At 38.5% G+C, this 24,525-nt stretch overlaps 1 protein-coding gene across 6 annotated transcripts in view; it reads right to left on the reverse strand.

Annotated features, from left to right (window-relative positions):
• UBR2 (ubiquitin protein ligase E3 component n-recognin 2) overlaps positions 1–24,525 on the reverse strand; it is a 114,684-nt gene that overhangs the window by 84,623 nt on the left and 5,536 nt on the right. For 5 of the 6 annotated variants that reach the window (XM_058554367.1, XM_058554365.1, XM_058554366.1 and 2 more), the window contains exon 2: positions 20,619–20,878. In XM_058554367.1, coding sequence (XP_058410350.1) covers positions 20,619–20,878 — 260 coding nt within the window. Of the gene's footprint in view, positions 1–20,618; positions 20,879–24,525 lie in introns of those variants that run through there. The other variant, XM_058554368.1, reaches the window with a different exon arrangement.

Below are 24,525 nucleotides of genomic sequence, written 5' to 3' on the forward strand. Positions count from 1 at the left end.
CACAGCATGGCTTGACAAGCGTGCGCTGGTGCACGCCCGGGATCCGAACCGGCGAACCCCGGGCCACCGCAGCAGAGTGTGCACACTTAACAGCCTGCGCCACCGGCCAGCCCCTGGAGTAATAACATTCTTATAAGAGTAAATTGTCATGTCCATGATTATTTCATGTGTCTCGTATTGACGTTTTCAAGTTTTCTTCATATGAGTCCGTTGTATTCTTGATTAGATTAATATCTAGGTATTTACAGGTTTTGTTTTAACCATACATATCTTTTTTTAAATTTCATTTTCTAATTGGTTAAGGATGATGAAAAAAAATAGTGCTGATTTTTAGTCTCTTGATGAACTCAAAGTAGCTGTAATAGTCTGTTGATTCGTTTTGTTTTTTTCCCCAGAGTAAATGAGTATACAGTCTGTACATAATGACAATTTTATCTTTTTCCTTACAACATTTACACCTTTTATTTATTCTTCTTCCCTTACACTGTTGACAAGGACCTTCAGTAGTATGTTAAATAGTAACAGTAATAGTAGGCATCTTTGTCTTGCTTTAGATATTAAAGTAAACATATCTAAAGGTTCTCTGTTACATATTATGTTCACTGTAGATTTACAAGAAAGTGCCCTTCTAGGAAGAATCAAGCGTTTATCTTGCCTTTCCTATATAAACTGTACCTCAGAGTAATCAAAGGATTGATGAGAAACTGTGTTTCTTTTATAGAAGACTAGCTAATAAACGAAATAGAAATGATAAGTTAGAATATCATCATTTTGCTACCCCCAATGAAATGACGTAGGCAGCAAGCATCAGTGACTGCTAAAACATAAAAAGGTTAATGGAGACCTTTAGAAGGGTTGCATCTGCCAGGTACCTAAACCCACTGATCAATCTTAACAAAACAAAAGCACCCAAGCATCATGTGCCTCTTGATATGAAGAATTAAGAAGGTACACATCAATAATTATGAAGTTATTATTTCCCCTCCCACACACTCCACATAACAGAATTTAGTCAAGCCTAACTACCTGTTCAGAGGAACTACAGGGAATAAAGAAACACGTTAAGCAACACCATGAAGACACAATCAGCCAAACCTAGAATGTGGAAAATTCCATAGGACAAATGACATGGTTCCTTAGTAACATAAATGGGGGGAAAAAAAAGAAAAGAAAGAGGGAGAGGAGCTATTATAGATTAAAAGAAAAATGAGGAATAACAGCCAAATACAATGTGTAAACTTTGAATCCACATTTATGAGTCAACCTGGACAATTTCAATTCTGGCTAGATATTAGATAATATTAAGGAATTAGTGTTAATTTTTTAGCATGTTAACAGTTGTAGAGAAAAAAACTACGTATCAACTATTGATAAAAGGCATACTGTCAAATTTGCTTGAAAATAATCTGGTAGGGCAGGAAAAAAGAGTGTGTGTGTGTTTTAATCACACATAGATTAAAAAGAATTGCCATATACTGGTAATTGCTGAAGCTGAGTAATGAGTACACGTCAGGTCTATTATATCATTCACCCTACTTTTATGATGTTTGAAAATGTCCATAAAGTTTCTAAAACTCCAATATACAGATACTCACATAAAATTCCCTTATATATACTTGGTCTGCTAAGAATTTATATCATAAGCAATTACTGAAATTTATAAAATGCTTTTCTGAGTCAAATCAGAAAACCATATTTTTCTTCTGTCAACTATTAAAATGGTGAATTAGATTAATAATTGTTTTATTTTATTTATTTATTTATTTATTTATTTATTTATTTATTTATTTATTTTTCCCCCCAAAGCCCCAGTAGATAATTGTATGTCATAGCTGCACATCCTTCTAGTTGCTGCATGTGGGACGCAGCCTCAGCATAGCCGGAGAAGCGGTGCATCGGTGCGCGCCCGGGATCCGAACCCAGGCCGCCAGCAGCAGAGCGCACGCACTTAACCGCCAAGCCACGGGGCCGGCCATATAATTGTTTTAAAGATGAACTATCTTTGGATTTCTGAACTGAACTCTATTTGCTCATGATGCATCACTCTTTTAGTATATTCTTGAATTCAGACAGCTAATATTTTATTTAGGATCCTTTCATCTACATTAATAAAGGGAAATGGCTTTATAATGTCTCCTCTCGAATTTATCAGGGTTTGAAATCAAGATTATACTTGGCAGTTTTCACTTTCTCCATTTTCTGTAGTAACTCATAAGAAAGGAATTAATTCCTTCAAAATTTAGAACTCATCTACACAGTCATCCAGGTATGGGATTTTGGGGAGGGAAGATCTTTGATTACCACTCCACCACTCCAATATTTTTCATACTGTATTCAAGTTGCTTATCATTTTTCCACGAATTTATCCATGTCATCTAAGTTTTCAAATTTTTTAGAATTTACTTGTTCATAATTCTCATATCTCAGAGGTTGCCAAACTTTCTTGGCTCATGGCATCTCCAGTGTCTCAACAGTTTTTTTCAGGGCACCCCCAGATCAAAAGAAACTGTTAACCGTTCTGTTTACTAGATAGTTAGGCTCAAACAACTTAGTAGCACTGCACGATATCTCAAATCTTAGATCAGAGTGGACATTGCCACCTTCTTTCCTCTTCCACAAGGTATTTGTTTTTTTTTTGTGAGGAAGATCAGCTCTGAGCTAACATCTATCCCAATCCTCCTCTTTTTGCTGAGAAAGACTGGCCCTGGGCTAACATCTGTGCCCATCTTCCTCCACTTTATATGGGACGCAGCATGGCCCGACAAGCGGTGAATCGGTGCCCGCCCGGGATCCCAACCCGGACCGCCAGCAGCAGAGCGCGCGCACTTAACCGCTGTGCCACGGGGCCAGCCCCAGTATTTGCTTTTTAATCACAGTAACACAGAGGACCCAGCTTCTCAAGATATGATGTCATCAAAAGGAATGCAGTGAGTATACATCTCAATTTTCATTTTGAATTCTATGTACTTGCATCTTCTCTTTTTCTTATTCAGTCTTGCCAGAAAATTGGCTTAATTCCAAAGAGTCAGTATCTCAACTTTTCACTCTTGTTTCATTTTCTGACCTGTTTATTTCCTTTCTTTTTCCTTTGAATGTGCTCAATTATTCTTTTTCTGACTTCTTGAACTGTTTATCTTGTTTATTTTTATATTTACTTTTTATTTTTGAAATAATTTTACTTACAGAAAAGGTGCAAAACTAATAGAGTTCCTTTATATCCTTACCCAGCTTTCCCCAATGTTAACCATAGTAAGAGGAAATTAACATCGGCACAAGATAAACTACAGACCTTATTCAAATATCATCAATTTCCTCACTAAGGTCCTTTTTTCTGTTCCAGGATCCAATACAGGATCCCACATTGCATTAGGTGTCACGTATCCTTAGTCTCCCCCAATGTGTGACAGTTCCTCAGTCTTTTCCTGACTTTCATCACCACAACCCTTTTGAAGGTACTAGTCAGTTATTTTGTAGATGTCCCAATTTGGATTTGTTTGATGTTTTCATGATTAGAATGAGTTACGCATTTTTGGCAGGATTACCAGAGAAGTGATGCTATATCCTTCTCCGTGCGTTGTAACAGGGGGCACATGATGCTGATTTGATACGTCTTATTACTGGTAATATTAACTTGGCTCACTTCATTAAGACGATGTCTGCCAGGTTTCCTTGCTGTAAAGTTGCTAATGTTCCTTTTGTAATTAAATATATTTGGGGAGACACTTTGTGACTATGCAATATCCTATTTCTCCTCAGACTTTCATCCACTAGTTTTAGCATTCACCAGTGGATCTTGCCTACAATTATTACTGTGTTATTTGCCTAATGGTGATTTTCTATTTACCTCATTCCTGTTTTATTTATTAATTGGAACTCTTCAGTATGAGAAAGCTACTGAAAACATTCCTTCTCCCCCGTTTATTTGTTCAAATATTTGGCTATATCAACATGGACTCATGGATACTTATTTATTCTACAGGTTATAATTTAATACTATCATTTATTTTATTGCTTAAATTGTTTTAGCTGTGGCCATTGGGAGCTCTTTCAAGTTGGCTCCAGTGTCTTTTCAAAATGCTCCCTCCTTTTTGAGCACTTTCTTACCGTCTGGTAACACAAGATGTTCCAGGCTTATTTTATATTTTCCCTGTCCCAGCCCTGGAATCAATAATTTCTCTCTGGAGCCCTGATTCCTTTCACTGGACAGCAGTCCTTAGAAACCAATTTTTAAACTTTCTTTTTTCTTGGCAAATACAGTAGTCCCCCCTTATCTGCAGGGGATATGTTTCAAGACCCCCAGTGGATAGCTGAAACGGCAGATTGTACCCAATTCTATGCCGAACCTGACACCGAGACAGTCAATCTGATAACCAAGAGGGCTACTTAGGGACTAATGGGCGGTAGCGTATACAGCATGGATATGCTGGACAAAGGGATAATTCACGCTCCGATCGGGACAGTGCGAGATTTCATCACGTTACTCAGAACAGTGTGCAATTTAAAACTTATGAACTGTTTATTTCTGGAATTTTCCATTGAATATTTTTAGACTGTGGGTGACCATGCGTAACTGAAACCATGGATAAGGGAGGACTACTGAATTTTAAAGGTCTATATTTCCTTCTAAATACTCAATTAAAAAATGTTTTTATTATTCAGTTCTGTTTCTAAATTTCCTCAGTGATTTTCTTTAACAACATCAGCAATGCTAGTTTCCAAACATAAAATTTATTTAACCTACCCTTTTGTTGTTCCCAATTTTATTGCATTAAAGATAGTGGGAGGGGCTGGCCCTGTGGCTCAGCGGTTAAGTGCGCGCGCTCCGCTACTGGCGGCCCGGGTTCGGATCTGGGGAGCACACTGACGCACCGCTTCTCTGGCCATGCTGAGGCCACGTCCCACATACAGCAACTAGAAGGATGTGCAACTATGACATACAACTATTACTGGGGCTTTGGGGGGAAAAAAAGGAGGATTGGCAACAGATGTTAGCTCAGAGCCAGTCTTCCTCAGCAAAAAGAGAAGGATTAGCATGGATGTTAGCTCAGGGCTGATCTTCCTCACAAAAAAAAAAAAAAAAGTGGGAGAACAATCTGTATGGCTTGGAGCCTCGAGAATTAACTGAGGTTTCCTTTAATGTCAAATATACAGATCATTTTTTAAAAAATTGAGATATAATTCACATATTATAAGATTCACCTTTTCAAAGTGTACAACTCAGTGGTTCTTAGTATATCTACAAGGTTGTGCAACCAAAACCAACCAGAACATTTTGAGAAATGTCTATTCAAATCCTTTCCCCATTTTTCAATTGGGATGTCTTTTTGTGTCTGTTATTTTTTGTACTCTACAAATAGAGTAGAAAAAATAACTCTATTTGTCAGATAACGAAATCTGCTATTCTAGCTTTCTTCTGTATCATACTTTTTGCCTGGTATATTTTTCTCCACTGTTTCCATTCCTATTTTTAATGACTTTCTCTTCTCCTTTGCCTCTCACAGACAAACTTCTTGGATTTTTAAACATCAATCTGAGAGCCACTGTCTTTAAATTTTTATGTAATTATAAAGAAAAGCAAAGCCAGAGCCTTGTCCTCTAGGACCCCATCATTTAACAGAAAAGATAAATGTGTACAGTTACAGTACCAGCTGTGAAACTGCCAGACTAAAGGCCTGTCAGGTTGGTGAAAGCATATGACGATCCCTGAGATCTCAGGGCTTTGTCGAAAGCAGGCAGCTCCACACTTGCTTGATCACACAACCCTTTTATTAAAATGTCTAGAGCATGCACTATGTATCTATATGTAAATATATTCAAATTATCATATATATTCATTAGCTTTACATATATTTAGTAAGTTATATATATATATGCACTGCTGTACTAATTAAAGTCTCTCTATTACAGTACTGTGTAACTAGAGTCCCAGGAGTAGAAAAAACAAGGTAGAAAAGATATTTAAGGAAATAATAACCTAAACTTCCCAAATTTGGTTAAAGACATCAACTTACAGATCCAAGGAACTCCAAGAGGATAAATACAAAGAACATACAGCTAGGCATATCATAGTCAAACTGCTAAACTCCAAAAACAAAGTGAAAATTTTAGTGAAATTTTGAAAGTGAAAAATCTTAAAGGCAGCTAGGGAAAACCAATATATTTCATACAAAGGAACACAGATATGCTAATTAAAGCTGACATCACCAGAAACAACAGAGGTAAGAAGACAATGGAACAAGATCTTTAAAATGTTGAAAAGTAAAAAAAGTATCAACCCAGAATTCTATACTCAGGAAAATATCCTTAAAAAGATGCGTGCAGACTTCTAGTTTCCAGTCCAGCATGTAAGAAGTTTGGAGGCTGCTACTCCATCCTAACAACAAATAAAACGCTGAACAAACTGAAAAATCAACACCTCTTCTTAGATGTACAAGAGAAGTAAGGTCAAAGGGCAAACTGCTACCCCCAAAATTGGAGAGACCAACAGACAAATACAGAAAATCACAACTTATGAGAGCAGAAACCCACGAGTACAAACCTCCACAGGAACCAGGGCTGATGTAGGGAAACCTCAACTGTAATTGATGAATTGCTGGAGGCTCAGTGTGGACAAGTTTTGAGATTAAAAACTTCAGGGGGATCCAGTCATTGGGGGACTCCACACTTTAGTGAGTTTTATTTCTTGGAGTTCTACTAGGTTCTCACAGTGATTATTAGAGAAAAATCCTCTGATGCTTTTAGCAGGGGAAGAAGAAAAGGAACCGTTTTGAAATATGCCAGAGTATTCTCTTTTTCTTAACAAAGTCGGCCCTCAGAAGAAACTATTTAATCAAAGCCTAACCTTCTGGGGTTTTATCAGAGATCAGAGTCTCACTGACCTAGAAAAGGGAAATATGCAATGCCAGCCCACTCTACCCATCCTGTCCTATCTAAAGGGAGTTGGGAGGCGTTAAGAAGCACACATGAAGTTCACAGTCCAAAGGCACAGGCTCACTAAAAGACTGAAACCTAATCATAGGACTACAGAATGCTTTTCCTCCCCTATGCCTTACCAACACATTACTAAAGGCCTATTTATAGGAGTTCCTTTTACCCAGTCTATCATATGCCTGGCTATCAAGATAAAATTATAAGACATACTAAAGGGCAAAAAATACAGTTTGAAGAGCAGAGCAAGCATCAAAACCAGACTCAGATATGGCAAGAATGTTGGAATTATCAGACCTGGAATTCAAAATAACTACGATTAATAGGCTATATTCATGCTCTAATGGATACGGCAGACAGCACAGAAGAAGAGATGGGCAATGTAGGCAGAGATAGATATCCTAAGAAAGAACCAAAAAAGAAATACTAGAAATCAAAAACCTTGTAAGAGAAACAAAGAATGTCTTTGATGGGCTTATTAGTAGACTGGACATGGCTGAGGAAAGAATCTCTGAGCTTGAGGATATCTCAATAGAAAGCTCTAAAATTGAAAAGCAAACAGAAAAAAGATTGGAAGAAAAACAGAACAGAATATCCATGGACTGTGGGACAACTACAAAAGGTGTAACATGTGTGTAATGGGAATACCAGGAAGAGAAGAAAGAGAGGAAGGAACAGAAGAAATATTTGAAACAATAATGACTGAGAATTTCCCTAAATTAATGTCAGACACCAAACTACAGATCCAGGAAGCTCAGAGAACACCAAGTGGGATAAAAGCCAAAAAAAAACTATACCTAGGCATATTATTTTTAAAATATAGAAAATCAAAGAAAAAGAAAAAATCCTGAAAGAAGCCAGAGGAGAAAAACACCTTTCCTACAGATGAGCAAAGATAAGAATTACATCTGACTTCTCCTCAGAAATCATGCTAGCAAGAGGAGAGTGGAGTGAAAGACAATGTGTTGAAAGAAAAAAAACAAACCTAGGGGCCAGCCCGGTGGTGCAGAGGTTAAGTGTGCGCGCTCTGCTTCAGCAGCCCAAGGGTTCGCAGGTTCGGATCCCGGGCGTGCACCGACGCACCGCTTGTCAAGCCATGCTGTGGCAGCATCCCATATAAAGTAGAGGAAGATGGACATGGATGTTAACCCAGGGCCAGTCTACCTTGGCAAAAAGAGGACTGGCATCGGATGTTAGCTCAGGGCTGATCTTCCTCACAAAAAAAAAACCAACAAAAAAAACCTATAAACCTAGAACTCTATACCTATAAAATCATCCTTCAAAAGCAGAGAAAGAAGAACTTTCTCAGACAAAGTGGACTTAGATTAGTTGTAAATATATACTGCAAAATCTAGGGCAAATACTGAAAAAAGTAAAAACAAGTATAAGTGATATGCTAGGAAGAGTAGCTGTATTAGCATCTGATAAAAGAGACCTTGAGACAAGGGATATTACCAGAATTAATAAAGGACACTGACATTTCATAATGATAAAAGGGTCAATACATCAGGAAGTCATAGCAATTATAAACAACTACGTATGTGGCTTAATAAAAGAGCTTGTAGATACACGAAACATAAACTGATGCAACGAAAAGTAAACAAATTCACAGTCACTTTTGAAGATTTTAATGCCCCTTTCTCAGTAACTGATAGAACAACTAGTCATAAAACTCAGTAAGTATATAGAAGACCTGAATGGCACTATCAACTACCATGTCCTAATTGTCCTAAATGACATTATAGAATATTACATCCAACAACTACAGAATCCATCTTTTCAAGTGCATATGGAAGGTACAAGCCTGCCAATGGTGCTGAGTCATAAAACAAGTCTCAATAAATTTCAAGATGGAAATCTTACAGAACACTTAATTGTGTTACAAATCAGTTACAATACGACATCTAGAAAAGCTGCAGTAATCGAGATAATGTGGTTATTGACATAAGAATAGCCTTATCAGTGAATGGAATAGACTACAGAGTGTTCTGAAATAGACCCACACTTACATGGTCAAATGGTTTTTGATAAGGTACCAAAGCAATTCAATGGGGGAAAGGAACAAATGGTGCTAGAACAACTGGATATCCGTATGTTATACATAAATGAAGCTCAACCCCTACGTCAAGCCACATAAAAAAATTAGTTTGAGACAGATCACAGACCCAGACATAAAATATAAAATTTCAAAGTTTATAGAAGAAAACACTGAGAATATCTTTGCCACCTCAGAGAAGGCAAACATTTCTTAAACACAGGAAACAATCATCATAAAAGAAAAAAATTCGTAAGTTGAATTTTATCAAAATAAAAACTTCTGTCATCAAAAGATACCATACAGGGGACAGCCCTGTGACCTAGTGGTTAAGTTCGGCATGCTCTGCTTCAGCAGCCTGGGTTCAGTTCCCGTGTGTGGACCTACACCACTCATTGGCAGCCATGCTGTGGCAGTGACCCACAAACAAAATAGAGGAAGACTGGCCCAGATGTTAGCTCAGGGTGAATCTTCCTTAGCAAAAACAACAACAACAACAAAAAAAAAACAAAACACCATACAAGCAAGTCACAGTCTGGGAGAAAATATTCACAAAATATGTCTGACAAAGGACTTGTATCCAGAATATATAAAGAGCTCCAAAACTCAGTAATAAAAAGACAAACAATCCAATAAAAAATGCACAAAAGATTTGAACAAAAACTTCAGAAGTTAGATGAATGAACAATGAGCACATGTAAAATTACCCCAACATCATCAGTCATCAGGGAAAATTAAAACTATAATGAGATACCATTACAGAGAATATCTAAAATTAAAAAGACTGACAATATCAAACACTGGTGAGGATATGGAGCAAGTGGAACTTTCATACATTACTGGTGGGAATGAAAAACCATTTTGGAAAAAGTTTTGACAGTTTCTTATTAAGTTCAACATATACCTGCTCTTTGACCCAGCAATTTCACTTCTGTGGATTTATCCATAAAAAATTAAACGTATGGGGCCGGCCCTGTGGCTTGGCGGTTAAGTGTGCGTGCTCCCCTACTGGCGGCCCAGGTTCGGATCCCGGGCGCGCACCGACGCACCGCTTCTCCGGCCGTGCTGAGGCCCTGTCCCACATACAGCAACTAGAAGGATGTGCAACTATGATGTACGGCTATCTGCTGGGGGGCTTTGGGGGAAAAAGGGGAGGAGGATTAGGCAGTGGATGTTAGTTCAGGGCTGGTCTTCCTCGGCAAAAAGAGGAGGATTAGCATGGATGTGAGCACAGGGCTGATCTTCCTCACAAAAAAAAAAAAAAAAAATTAAATGTATGCCCAGAAAAAGACTTATTTACAATTGGTCATAGCCAGCAACTACTGTATCAGCTAAGAGTGTTCACTGTATTAGATTATAGTCTAGAAAGACCTATCTTAACGGGTGTCTGAATATTCCTAAAATGTGTCATAAAAAGCTGAAGATTTTTAATAGCGCAAGACTTATGTTATTTGGTATATTAAACACATAGAAGTATGGTTAAGTACAGAATAATAATGCGTAATACTTTAATATGTTGCATTTAAATAATGTTGGCATAAGCTGATATGATTTATGAAATTACCGTTTTTCTTTCCCCTAAATTTTTAAAATTTCCACTGAAAAAACAGAATGACTTGTTTAAAAAAAAAGGTCACAGAAGCTTTACTCATAATAGTCTCAAACTGGAAACAACCCAAATGTTCATCAACAGGACAGTGGATTATGGGCAATTACAGTACATTCATACAATGGACTAGTACTCAGCAATAAAAATGGAACCAATTTCTAATAATCATAACATCATGGATGAATCTGATAGACATTATGCTAAGTAAAAGAAGTCAGGCACAAAAGAGTACGATTTCATTTTCACGAAGTTCTAGAACAGGCAAAACTAATCTAATGTAAAAATATCAGAATAGTGGTTACCCAGGGGCTGGAGCTGTTAACAGGGAAATTTCTTCAGATGGAAATGTTCTATATCTTGACAGGATGTGAGTTACATGAGGTTAACTATTGTCAAAGGTATATAAACAAGATTTGTACCTTTTGAAATATGTAAATTTTCCCTTAAAAAAAAAAAAACACTCAAATAGGGTACCAATAGGAAAATTCTGGTAATATAAATCTTTATTTTGTGAGGAAGATCAGCCCTGAGCTAACATCCATGCTAATTCCCCTCTTTTTGCTGACGAAGACCGGCTCTGAGCTAGTATCTACTGCCAATCCTCCTCCTTTTTCTCCCCAAAGCCCAGTAGATAGTTGTATGTCATAGTTGCACATCCTTCTAGTTGCTGTTTGTGGGACGCGGCCTCAGCATGGCCAGAGAAGCAGTGCGTCGGTGCGCGCCTCAGATCCAAACCCGGGCCGCCAGTAGCGGAGCACGCGCACTTAACCGCTAAGCCATGGGGCCGGCCCTGGTAATATAAATCTGAATTTCCTTACCTGAAAGGATTACCCCAAAGTAGTCTATCCAAAGTTCTACTATTTCCTAACATCTAGAGAAAGTCTAGATGCACCAAACTGGTGCAGAACAAATAAAAATGATCACAAATCTCCAAATCAAGAATATAACACTTATTTTAGACAACTACAGGAATTCAAACTATCTAGGAGATATCAACTACCCACTCCCTGTCATTTTCCTAGGTCAGAGAGGGCAGCATAGACGAGAGAAATTCCAACACATTGAAGGCCACGAAGACAACAGACAACACTGAGTTTCTACTTCGAGGTATTTACTTTGAAAAATACTGAAATGTATAAACAGAGACGTGTACAAATACATACAGGGTGTTCTTTGCCCCATGGTTTGCTATAGGAAAAAAACCCCTAGAAATTTTCCATTTCTAATTTCATTAATAGGGCAATTAAATAAACGATGGCCTGTCTTTATACGATGGAAACACAGCAGTTAAAAGAATGACATAGATTTATATATACTGACAGGGAAAGATCTCCAAGACAAACTGTTAAACAAAAAAAAGTCACAATTACAACATATATAGTATAATTTCATTCATGTAGCACATCCATAGTTAAACTAATATTTTATTTAAATATTTTAAATAAATATTTAAAAATTTTTATATATATAAAATTTTAAAACTAACACAGCATTGACTTCAATCTCTGGACTATTCATGTTAAAAAGAAACAGTCTTAAAATAGAACTCTGCTAAAAAGAGTTCAAGTTTTTTAAAAAGCAAGAAACTGAACAAACAACTCTTCTTACTGGAAATAAGTGGTGCTTCCATATTAGAGCTTTACACTTCCAGACAGAAAAGGAATGAAACTATGTTTACCCGTCTGCTTGGGATATTACTCCTGGCTCAGTAACTTATCTGAAGGCTAAGTATTTAGTTTAAAAAAATCTTACATATATAAATATTTTATAGTTCCCTAAGTGTTTTTATATACATCACACCTCATTTTATCCTAACCGCTCTGTGAGGGAGGAAAAATAACCCATAAAACCCTAAGAAATCATTGAAGAGACTTCTAATGCTCATCCACATCCGAGTTTGCATCTCTTTCAGACACAGGAGAATTACATTTTGCTGCCCTGTTTTGCAGTCGGACCTTCTGACTAGTTCTAGCTAAAGGGATGTGGGGGGCATGATCATCATTTCTGAGCCAGAGCAATTTATTTGCTGGGCAAGACCCTCCAGCTCTACTCTTCTCTTGCTGTGTGAACCCTAAAAGCATTGTGCTAAGTTTACGGAGATAACACGGTGTGACATGACTACCTAGAGCAGAAGAACCCTCCACTCATCACCCCACTGATCTGAAATGGTCACACAGTCTGAGTAATAAATATATTTTAGGTATTTAAAGTCTCTGAGATTGCAGGGTTATTTGTTATTTTTAGCATAACCTTATCTATCATTACTGACAGAGTTTAAAAAACAATTAAACCTGAGCAAAATCGTTTGATAGTTTATGATAACGCATCATAAAGTACTACCTGGAAACATAAGCTAAGAATATTTCCTGGGCCGGCTCCGTGGCTTGGCGGTTAAGTGCACGCGCTCTGATGCTGGCGGCCCGGGTTCGGATCCCGGGCACACCCCAGGGCACCACTTCTCCGTCCAACGCGAGGCCGGGTCCCACGTACAGCAACTAGAAGGATGTGAACCTATGACATACAACTATCTACTGGGGCTTTGGGGGGAAAAAATGAATAAATAAAATCTTTAAAAAAAAAAAAGAATATTTCCAATTGATGGCAGTATAACTCCCTAATTCCCAACTTCTGGTTATCTATAACATTCAAGCAATAAGTTTTTAAATGTTAAAAAAGAATGTTCTCAATTTAACTATACAAAGAAAACAATGGAACTAAACCTAACTTCTCTACATCTAACTGAAGTGTTATACTTAAATTAAAATGTAAACCATACACTAAAGTATGTTTCACATTCTACTAATCTTTTACTTTTTTTTTTCTTGAGAAAGATTGGCCCTGCGCTAACATCTGTTACCAATCTTCCTCTTTTTCTTTTTTCTCCCCAAAGCCCCAGTACATAGTTGTAGAGTTACAGCTCTTCTATGTGGGACACCGCCTCAGTATGGTTTGATGAGCAGTGAGTAGGTCCGTGCCCAGGAACTGAACTCTGGGCTGCCGAAGCAGAAGGCTCAAACTTAATTGCTTATATCCCTGGGCTGGCCCATTTTGCTTTTCTCAATGGTTACGAAACGCCAAAATCTACAGTTATAATAAAAATCAACACTAAGATTACTGCCTCTAATAACAACCATCTTTATTTAGACAATAACAAGTGCTAAGTTTGACCACACTTTTTCCTAACAGAGAACTAAGTACAGATAAATATCATAAAAATTAGCCCACTCCCTGAAAACACAGATAGCTTTTTCTGACATTACAGAGGCTTCAGCAAGATAATTTATGACCGAGATAATTTTAGAAACTATGAACAAATAACTCTCTGCAGAAACACTAAGCTAATTCCTTCACAAACCCCTGAGTACTCACATGAAAGGGTATTCAACAGCTTTGCTTCTAGCTAAAGCAAACCTCTACTCTACAGATGTAAGTTACCTTTATCTTGAAGGGTCTAGTTTAGAAACTCCCCAAGAATTCCAATAACCATATTTCATCTTCCCAGTGTTAGACTCCATGTCATTTTACCAGGGCACTGGGTTTCACGAGAACACCTACTTTTAACGTGAAACATACGTCCCCAAGACACCAGCATGGCCACTTACTAAGAGTTTACTACATACCAAGTGCTGAAGAAAGCACCACACAAAGAATCTCATTTACCTTCTCAACAACTATGTAATAAAAGAATTTGGCTGGCCTTTGTCCTGGGGTTCTTGGAGGTAATCTCCAAATCCTTGGAATTTCCCATGTGATAGGAGTGTCTTTGTTATTCATACTGCCCCCCCCACGTGATAGTTTATGCTAATGAGATGACTCAGTGGGGGGTGGGGCTTTCAGCCACATAAAATTAGCCCAACCTCTGGGAATGGAAGTGGGGCTGGATATTGTGTCATGTGGGCAATGATTCAATCAATCATGCCTATATAATGAAACCCTGATAAAAACTCTGGACACCAAAGCTTGGGTGAGCTTCCCTGGTTGGCAACACTCTGTGTGTACTGCATTAATGCGCCAGGAGGATAACACGTCCCTGTGGACAAAAGAAGCCTTGCATTCGGAAATCTTGCCCTATGTATCTCTCTCTTTGGCTGGTTTTGATTTGCATCCTTTTGCTCTGATAAAACTGTAATCAAAGGCATAGCATTTTCCTGAGGTCTGTGAGTCATTTTAGTGAATTATCCAACCTAAGGTAGTCTGTAGAGATGCCTGAAATTTGTAGCCAGCTGATCAGAATTGAGGGTGGCTCTAGGGATCCCCACATTTACAGCTGTATCTTGGACAGTCTTGTGGAGGACTGTGCCCTTAACCTTAATCTGGAGTTGGGCCAACTTCAGGTAACAACAAAATTGAGAAATATCCTTTAAGAGTCTGGCCCAAACTTGGGCCCTAGTGGGCCCTTTATATATTAAATTCCTCTTCCCTACCTCAGGCTACTTGTCTGTCCAAGTGCAGGTCACCAGATACTGCTTTCTTTCTTCCATAGTTCAGGGAAGTGGTCAATCTGCCTCTTCTTTCTGGCTGCCACAGCCTATCCTCTTCTTTCTCGTTTCTTCTCCCCATAGGCTGGGTAAAAGACAGATTTTCCAATCTTTCCAGTCATACCCATAGCAGTTTCTATTGTTCCTCCCCTACCCTGCCTCGCTGCCTCCAACTAGCACATTACCTCCTTTTCATTTTCTAACAGTTTTTACTACTGGTCACTAAAAGGAAATGAATGCATGCAACCTTTGACCCAGAAATTCTACTTCTAGGAATGTATCCTGTGGATATACTTCTACATGTGCACAAAGACACAAATGAAGACATTAAATGCAGTATTATTTATAATACCAGAAACAACCTAAATATCTATGAATAGAAGGCTCGTATGTAAAGGATAGAACATTCACACAATAGAATAATAATCAGCCATTAAAAAAGATAAGACAAAGTCAGTTCTCTCTCTCTCTATAATGTTACATAACAATCTCAAGGATAAATTTTAAATGAAAGAAGCAAGGTGAGAACAGTTTATGTGGTATGCTAGTGTTTACTGAAAAAAGTATAAATGCTGCATATGCATAGAATATCCGGAAGAATACACAAAACACTAATAACAGTGGTCACTTCTGGATAAGGGAACAGGGAAATTATGGGATGAGGAGGGGAGGGTATTTTTGATACCATACACTTTTGTACTTTTGAAACATATAACCAAATGCATGTTTTGCCTATTAGATTAGTTTTTTCAAGTCAATTTTTAAAAAGCAGTTGGTAAGGCGGTTCTTTGTGTTCTCTGTCCTTGATAAATGTCCCTTGGGACTCTCTTTAGATGATGTCATGAAAATGAAAATTCTCTCCTCACACCATGAGGCATTTCCTCCTACTCATGGTGTCTTTCTTTTCACTGAATATATAAATTCTGTAAATATTCAGTTAGAATATCCAGAATAGGTATGAACGGATTAACCTATACCTCCAGACTCTAGTGAAATAAATTTATATCCCAGAGAAACTCCAGACTGACATATCCAAGCTCAAACTCCACCACATGTAATACAGGAAAAATCTACTGAGATTGTCTCTGACTCGGTTTCAACACAAATCCTTTAGGCACACTTAATCCTCAAATACAGGCAAATAGCTTTTCAGTGCACCATTTTCATTGAGGAAATAAATATATTCTTCCTCCTGCCATCCCACCTCCACTCTTCCAAACTCCCAAAAGCCTATTCCACGATCACTGCTGAAAACAAGATTCTTCTTACTTCCTCTTCTTCTAGTAACAGAAGATCCCAAGACTCTGTCAATCTAATCAAGGTCTCCCTATAAAGCATTCAAACTTGCACCCAACCTCTTCTCCTCTGGGAGGGACCCACACACAGACTCACATGGGATTCCTGGGACTAACAAAATTCCTGAATACTGTTACCTATGGTTCAAAGATAAAATGAGATGGCAATAAGTTCATAAGACAGATTAATGTACTGTGTACCTGTAGCACCAGCTGCCCTATTAATTACCTGGTTGGGTACAAGAGTGAATATCTGAAGTTGTATTCAGAATAGGAAGGATTTCCGGTACATAATCTTGAGTAACATCCTAGAAAGTAGCTGGTTTACAATAAATACAATATTGCCACTGGACAAGTATGGAAATATGCGACAAATAAGAATACCCAAGCAATTTAACTAAAGAAGGAAGAGCAAAATAGCATCTACAAACTGTCCTCTGTACTCTTAACAATGTAACAGACATTTGCTCAACAAATACTTGCTGAGCACCTAATATGTATGAGGCACTATTATATGTGCCAAACATTTGCAAGTTGGAAATAGTAGCTTATAGACCAGTCTAACTGGGGATACTGAGGGAGAAAAGGTTCAGGCCAAGTCACAATTCTGAGTCACCAAAAGCTCTTTCTCCAGCCCAAAGATGATTTTTATTTAATATTCTTTGCAAGTACTTTGTGGTACAGAAGACAGTATTGCAACGCAACTTGATTTTTTGCCTGGTAACCAGAGTGCTACTGTGTAGTAGTTCTCAAATTTCCAAGTTTCAGGGACCAGCAGAATAACAACAAAAAAAAAGGCTGCTAATTTTTTTTTCTAAGAACATTAAAAAACAAAACAGAACTACCTAACTAATTGTCTTTGTTTCATATACTAATATTTTAACAACAAGGGACAGCTCTCAGAATTTAGGAACTAAACAAATTTAGCTACAAGAAAAAGTCAGTATGTTTTTCCCAATTATTTCCTCATTTTACTGAGTATGACTGAAAAATTCATGAGACCAATATTTGAGAATCAAAGAAAGGTAAAATGAAAAAGACAGGGACTTTAGAGTCAGAGCACCCTGGTTTCAATTTTTATGACTGCAGGTAAGTCACTTAACAACTCTGAGCCTCAGTTTCCTCAGAGATATTATCTCAGAGGTTTATATAGAAGGATCAAACATGATTACATATAAAGAGCTTAGCATTAAGTCTGGCGCCTAGAAGGTGCTCAACAAACATAAGCCACTTTCACTGTTAAAATAAATTTTGGGACTCCCACTCTGGTTATGACAGAATAACTGGTACTGAACTAGCCCTCCCACTGTACACAACCATAAAACCAGATGAATACATGAGGCAACTATTTCCAGGCATTGAACAGGCAGCACCAGATTGCAATAACTAAGAGAAGGGAAATTCATGAGGTGAGCCCCATGACGGCCCTGCCTCTCACCAAGGGGGTAAATTCCCACCTATGGCACCACAGGTAGGGTCTAAGCAGAGCAGGAAGGTCCTGCTGAGCTTGGATCAGAGTTTGGGGCAGGTAAAACAGCTGGAAGCTGTGGGTCAGGGCACCAGAAGGGTGGACTGTGTGCAGGATGGGAAGGGCTGGGAAGGGGCAGAAGTCTATGTGAGGGTCGCCAGTGAATGAGTTCTTGGCTGAGTGTTGTGCTGCACATGCACAGGGCGACACTCTCCAAGTTTTCTGGAGAGTGGCTGCTATGAAATTGACAGTGCCACAGAGATACCTGAAGCGTGGCAAGCAGTGCTAGAGGACTCTGGAGTTCCGGTAAGGCAGATATCAACTGAGCTACCAGACAGGCCAGGACTTGGATTAAAGACTGTGCATCTTAAAGTAAGACTTCTGTCCCAACAAGGGGTGGAAGGAAGGCCATCATGGCCCAACACAGAGTGTGGAGCTCAAATGGGATAAGAAGGGCAATTACACAGAGCTGGGTGTTAGTGGCAACAGCAGTACAAGAATGGTTGCATACAGGGGAATGATCAAACAAGTAAATATTTTAAGATAATGAGAATCAGGTCCGTCAGAGAAAGGAATTACAAATATACGAAGGGAGAAAATGAGAAAGAATCCTGTGGTGTTGGATTGGAACTACAGAGATCATTGTAAATGCACAGTTTTCGATGTCTCTTTCAATAGGAATCAAGAGAGAGATAAGAGAATACAGATCCACTGAGAGGGCGTGGGATTAGTGACCTAGCAACAAGGACACCTACTACCTTAATTCTAAGCACTAATCTTTACTAAAAAGGACACCAAGCTCCTTGGAGAAACAGTTGATTTCAGGGCTAGGGGAGGGAAAAGTCCAAGATGTGCCCAAAACATCTTGTGTCAGAAAGAAAAAGGAAGTGCTCAAAGAATGATGGGGACATAAAAAAGAACAGCTTGAAGGGCCTCCACTGGTCAAATCTACAACAATTTGAGCGCATGAATAATAGGACTCCGTGAATACATACTAATATAAATAAATGAATAAATTGAACATTTGATAAGAAACAAGATATTTAACAGTCTCAAAGTACCTCCCCACAAAATACTTATTGATTACAGAGAGAAAAAGAGCGATTTTACAATGGAGAAGTCTTGCAGACATCCCCTTAAACAAGTGATCAAAGTTAACATCATCAGTTATTTTTTTTTTTAAAGATTTTATTTATTTATTTATTTCCCCCCCAAAGCCCCAGTAGATAGTTGTATGTCATAGCTGCACATCCTTCTAGTTGCTGTATGTGGGACGCGGCCTCAGCATGGCCGGAGAAGCGGTGCGTAGGTGCACGCTCAGGATCCGAACCCGGGCCGCAAGCAGCGGAGCGCGCACACTTAACCGCTAAGCCACGGGGCCGTCCCACATCATCAGTTATTGAACAAATCAAAATCATATGCTACTGGATAGGGTACAATGAGAATATGTGATTTTTGTGATATTTCTGTGAAAGATGCAACCTGATTCTAATCACGAAGTGTATCAGACAAACCCAAATTGACAGACGTTTACAAAATAACTGGCCAGTAATCTTCAAAAGTGTCAAGTTCACGCAAGTCAAAGAAAAACCGAGGAAACATTCCTGATTGAAGATTAAAAGACACGACATACAAAAGCATGCTTTGGAACAGGATCCTTTTTACAAAGAACATTACTAGAACAACTGGATCTCGATTTCCTCATCTGTAAATCATTGAGGTTAAACTAGATCTATTGCTCTAAACATCAATAAAGGACTCAAAGAGGTTTTTGTAAAGACAAACAAAAAACTAGATCGAACAGTCTTTGATAAAAAGATCTCTCTTGGTATTCTAACAGAGGCCTTAACCAAAATTAAGCTTATAATAAATTTAAGTCTTACAGGAGAAAGTCTTATGGAAAAAAATGTTACACAATGCCTCTATCAACAGTACATCCACACAATGGAATATTACCTAGCTATATCAGCTGATATGGGCAGATGTCAATATTTTGTTAAACAGACAAAGGAAAATTTAGCCCAGTATACATAACGTATCCCCTTTCATATGTACGTTTAAGATAGCCATATATATGGGCCTATATAGGCATAGAAAATTTTTGGAACGATAGAGAAGAAAATGTTAACAATGATTAGTTCTGAGAAACAGGAATAGACAGCCATAAAGGAGACAGGGCACTTTCCTCTCCATCTTCTACCCTTGTATATCCAATTCTCAACAAGAAATTTTTAAAAAAAGTAAAGTCATGCTAGTAGCAATAGTACATATAGCCCCCAGATCACGATTTCTAACTACCATTTCCAACGAAGAGGAAACTCCCCGCAGAAATAGCTGATTCCACGCATCAGTCAGAGAAGTACAAAGGGAACTGTGGACATCTTGTGCCAGAAAGCAAAAAGCACTCAAAAACTAACGAAGGCGTGTGAAAAAGATAAAGAAGCTAGTGTGATGGGGCTCTCACCTGGTAAATCTGGGATAATCTGAACGTTAAAAAGAATCACTATAACTAAAAAACTATCAAGAAAAGCAAGGAAGTGATTAATACAAGAGTCAAGGTAGCAGTTAATTATGGGGGAGGAAGAAAGCACACAGTGGGTTTCTGGGATGCTGGTGATGTTCTATTTCTTGACCTGGAAAATAATAACATGTATGTTTGTTTTGTAATTATTTTAAACCATATATATTTGCTGTGTAGACTTTAATATATATATTTCATAATTTAAAACAAAAATATAAGATTTCAAGAAAAAAACGTGTTAAGTAAAAACAAGAGCCTTTTAGAAAGAAAATTACAATACTTTACCTGCAAGAGTATGTAGGTTCTCCTACTTTAAAAACACGACCACAAAGATGAGAAGGTTTGTTTGCTTGTTCAAGTTTTGGAAATCCAAACTCAGAATCTTCACCACAAATGTACCATTCCATTGGTCCCAACAAAACATGCTGTGCCACCATGTCTTCTTTCTGTGGACAAGGGTTGGGACTCCTGCAGTAGATTTTGGGTACATAGCGGGCTAAATGCTGGTATACTTCTCTAGTGAGGTCAGTTGCTTGCAGCCATTTCTTTAAAAAAAGAAAAAAGAAAAAATAGTTTTAAACAATGTCAATAAGCTTCTAATTTGAATAAACCTACTCTATTTTCTTTTAGGTACAAAAATAATGATAAAAGAGTCTTAAAAATTATTTTGTTGACCACACTCATCACTGTACATCTTCTTTCCAAAAAGGGTAAAATTCATTTAGAACCTTATTAAAATGCCAAGTATGTAGAATTCTACTTTAAGTGAAAGTAAAGTTAAAGTGAAATGAGCCCCTCTCCTCAAAATGACTTATATAGGCATTACGGGAAAAGGACCAAAACAAATCATCATATAAGACCCTAGCCACTGAGCCCATCTGACCTCCTTTCGAATGCTTTGCTCCAATGATATTCTTTTTTTTTTTTTTTTTTGTTTATTGCAGTAACATTGGTTTATGACATTGTAAAAATTTCAGGTGTACATCATTGTACTTCTATTTCTGCATAGATTACATCATGTTCACCACCAAAATACTAATTACAGCCCATCACCACACACATGTACCGAATTATCCCTTTCACCCTCCTCCCTCCCCCCTTCCCCTCTGGTAACCACCAATCCAATGATATTCTGAGTGTGATTTGGATTCTCTTGTCAGTGCGCAGACAGGGGGAGCATGCAGTGAACGTCAACTGCCAATACACTAGTTGTATTTCTGATAAATAAATGAGATGAGATACCAGTCTCTTATGAATGTCAGTCCACAAGTGACTTTGTTCTATCAATTATGCCTTCTTTCCCTGATCAGCCTCTCTATAAAAGCCCTTTCTCTTTTGCTCTCTCTGCTAAAAATGAACAAACAAAAAGCCACTTTTCTCTGTCCCCAAACTTTTATGTCCAACTACCTGTGATAATCATACTTAGATAGCTAATTGATACTGTGATATTGTGATCTATAATGAGAAACACACACACATATATATATATATTTTTTTTTTTTTCTGTGAGGAAGATCAGCCCTGAGCTAACATCCATGCCAATCCTCCTCTTTCTGCTGAGGAAGACCGGCCCAGTCCTCCTCCTTTTTCTCCCCAAAGCCCCAGTAGGTAGTTGTATGTCATAGTTGCACATCCTTTTAGTTGCTTTATGTGGGATGCTGCCTCAGCACGGCCGGACAAGCGGTGCGTCGGTGCACGCCCGGGATCGAACCCCGGCCGTCAGCAACGGAGCGCGTGCACTCAACCGCTAAGCCATGGGGCCGGCCCCTATAATAAGAAACATATATTTGGTCTTCTTCCCATTCCTGGCACTGAGCTCCGAAAACTAATGAAATTTCCTAAGTGATAAGGGAGATAAAGGTAAAAGGAGTGTCTTTTGTTATTCATAACAAGCCCCTTTCAACCAGACCTGAGTTGAAGTTAATGAGACGACTTTTGGAAAGCTCCGAAGGATGGGGAGCTGGTTGCCAGGGGAGCCAAGCTCCTGATTAGAAGGTTGGAACTTACAGCCTCCACCCCCAATCTTGGGGGAGAGGGGCTGGAGGTTGAGTAATCACTAATATCCAATGATTTAATCAATCATGCCTGTTTAAGGAAGCCTCTACAAAAATCCCTAAATGTCAGGGTTCAGAGAGCTTCTGGGTTGGTGAACACAGAGGTGCTGAAGTGCCCAGAGAGGGCATGGAAGCTCAGCATCCCTTGCCACACAGCACCTCTTCCCATATACCTTGCTCTATACATTCTTCCATCTGGCTGTTCCCGAGTTGTATCATTTGATAATAAACCAGTAATCTAGTAAATAAACCTGTTTCCCTGAGTTCTGTGAACCGTTCTAGCAAATTATTGAACCTGAAGATGGGGTCATGGGAATCCCCAATTTGTTGCCAAGTCAGACAGAAGTTGTCGGTACCCCGAGGACTCACTGCTTGTGACTGATATCTGAAGTGGTGAGAGGGGCAGTCTTGTGGGACTGAGCCCTTAATCTGTGGGATCTGATGCTAACTCCAGGTGTGTAGTGTCAGAATTGAATTGAATTGTAGGACACTCAGCTGGTATCTGCAGAGAACTAGAGAATTGCTTTGTGTGGGGAACCCACCTCCACATTTGGCTTCCAAAAGTATTGGTGTGAGTGTAGAGAGAACAAAAAAAATCAGTTTGTCCTTTCAGATACCAACTCAGTATGTCCAAAACTGAACTCATGATCCCCTCCACACAAAACCCTGCTATTAACCCCCCATTTCTCTATTTTAGATACCAGCATCCACCCAAGTATCCAAACTAGAAAAACCTGAAAATCTTCCTTCTTTCTCATCCCAACATTCAATTAATCATCATGTCTTGTCTATTAGGCTTCCTAAATATCTGTTGAATCTATCCATTTCTTTCTCTCCATCTCCACCGGCACTACCTCCACTATCCCAGTCCAAATCCCCCACTCCCATTTTTCACCAGGATTAGTGCAATAATGTCTTAACTGGTGATCCCCACTAGTCCTGTTCCTCTACAGGCCACTTTCCAACCTCACTAACAGAGTGATTCTTGCAAAATGCCATTCTGATCATGTCATTCAGCTTCCTCTTGTATTTACGACCAAGTCACGTCCCCTGACATAGCTTACAAGGTCCTTTGCCTTGTACCGTACTCTCCAGTCTCCTCCTCCTGACCTGTACTGCTTGCTCCTCCCTCTCTGCTTTACAAGGCTATTTTCTACTCATTCTTCAGATCTCAGTTTCTGTTTCACTTTCTCCAAGATGCCTTCTTAGCCCATTCCTCACCCCCATCTCCCATTCCTATATTCCCCAGGTCTGAAAGAGAACCTGGTCCCAGAGGGCATTTAGTAAAATCTGTTAACTGAATAACTATAAATATGTTGATACCACTTACTGTCACATAACATTGTTGCTGCAGAAAGATGCTCCATGTGGCTTTAATGAAAACAGAGATAAAGTAGATCCAGGCCTGTAGTCTCTAAAAATCAAACCAAATAAGGCCTAGATAAGGCATCCTTCAAACGGCCTCCTTTCTTTTCTCTTTTCATTTCTTTAAGTCTTGAGTCTTTTCCCTGTATTCTGTCATTTACCCTTGCCCCCCTGCCAATTCTGCCTATATGTTTATTTGTCCTCCATACTGCTTTGTGTAATTATAACTCATTGTGGCTTTAAACCAAGTAAAAATTTAAAATCAGAAAACATGAAATGACTCACTCTACAAAAATGCAGTTAACTGACCTGCTAACTCATAGGTCCAATGTTTACCTATGGATTACTACCTAAATTTCAAATTACATCCTTGTTAAAAAAGAGTTTATGTTCAAGTGATGTCTAACACCATAAGACAACAGTATCAGGACTTCACTTCAACTGCTACTTTTGTACAATCTTCAGCCCACTTCCTTCCTTCTAAAAGTAACATAGAGAGATTTTAAATATTCATGAGGCGGTATATATTAACTTTCTAGTCAATTTTACATTTTCAGAAAACTTCTACTAAAAATGTTAAAATCTTATTCATAAGCTAAGGGACTGGATGGAAGCTTATAACCAAAAACAATAAAATGTCTTCACCTCTAAAGTGAAACGATCTTTTCCAAATGTTACTATGTTTGTTGTGTTTTGCTTTATGCAAGTAGGAAAGAAACTAAATTACTCTTAAAACAACTTATTGGGAGACAATCCCACAGGTTTAAGGATTC

The sequence above is a fragment of the Diceros bicornis genome, chromosome 14 (assembly GCF_020826845.1).
Source record: "Diceros bicornis minor isolate mBicDic1 chromosome 14, mDicBic1.mat.cur, whole genome shotgun sequence".
NCBI lineage: Eukaryota > Metazoa > Chordata > Mammalia > Perissodactyla > Rhinocerotidae > Diceros > Diceros bicornis.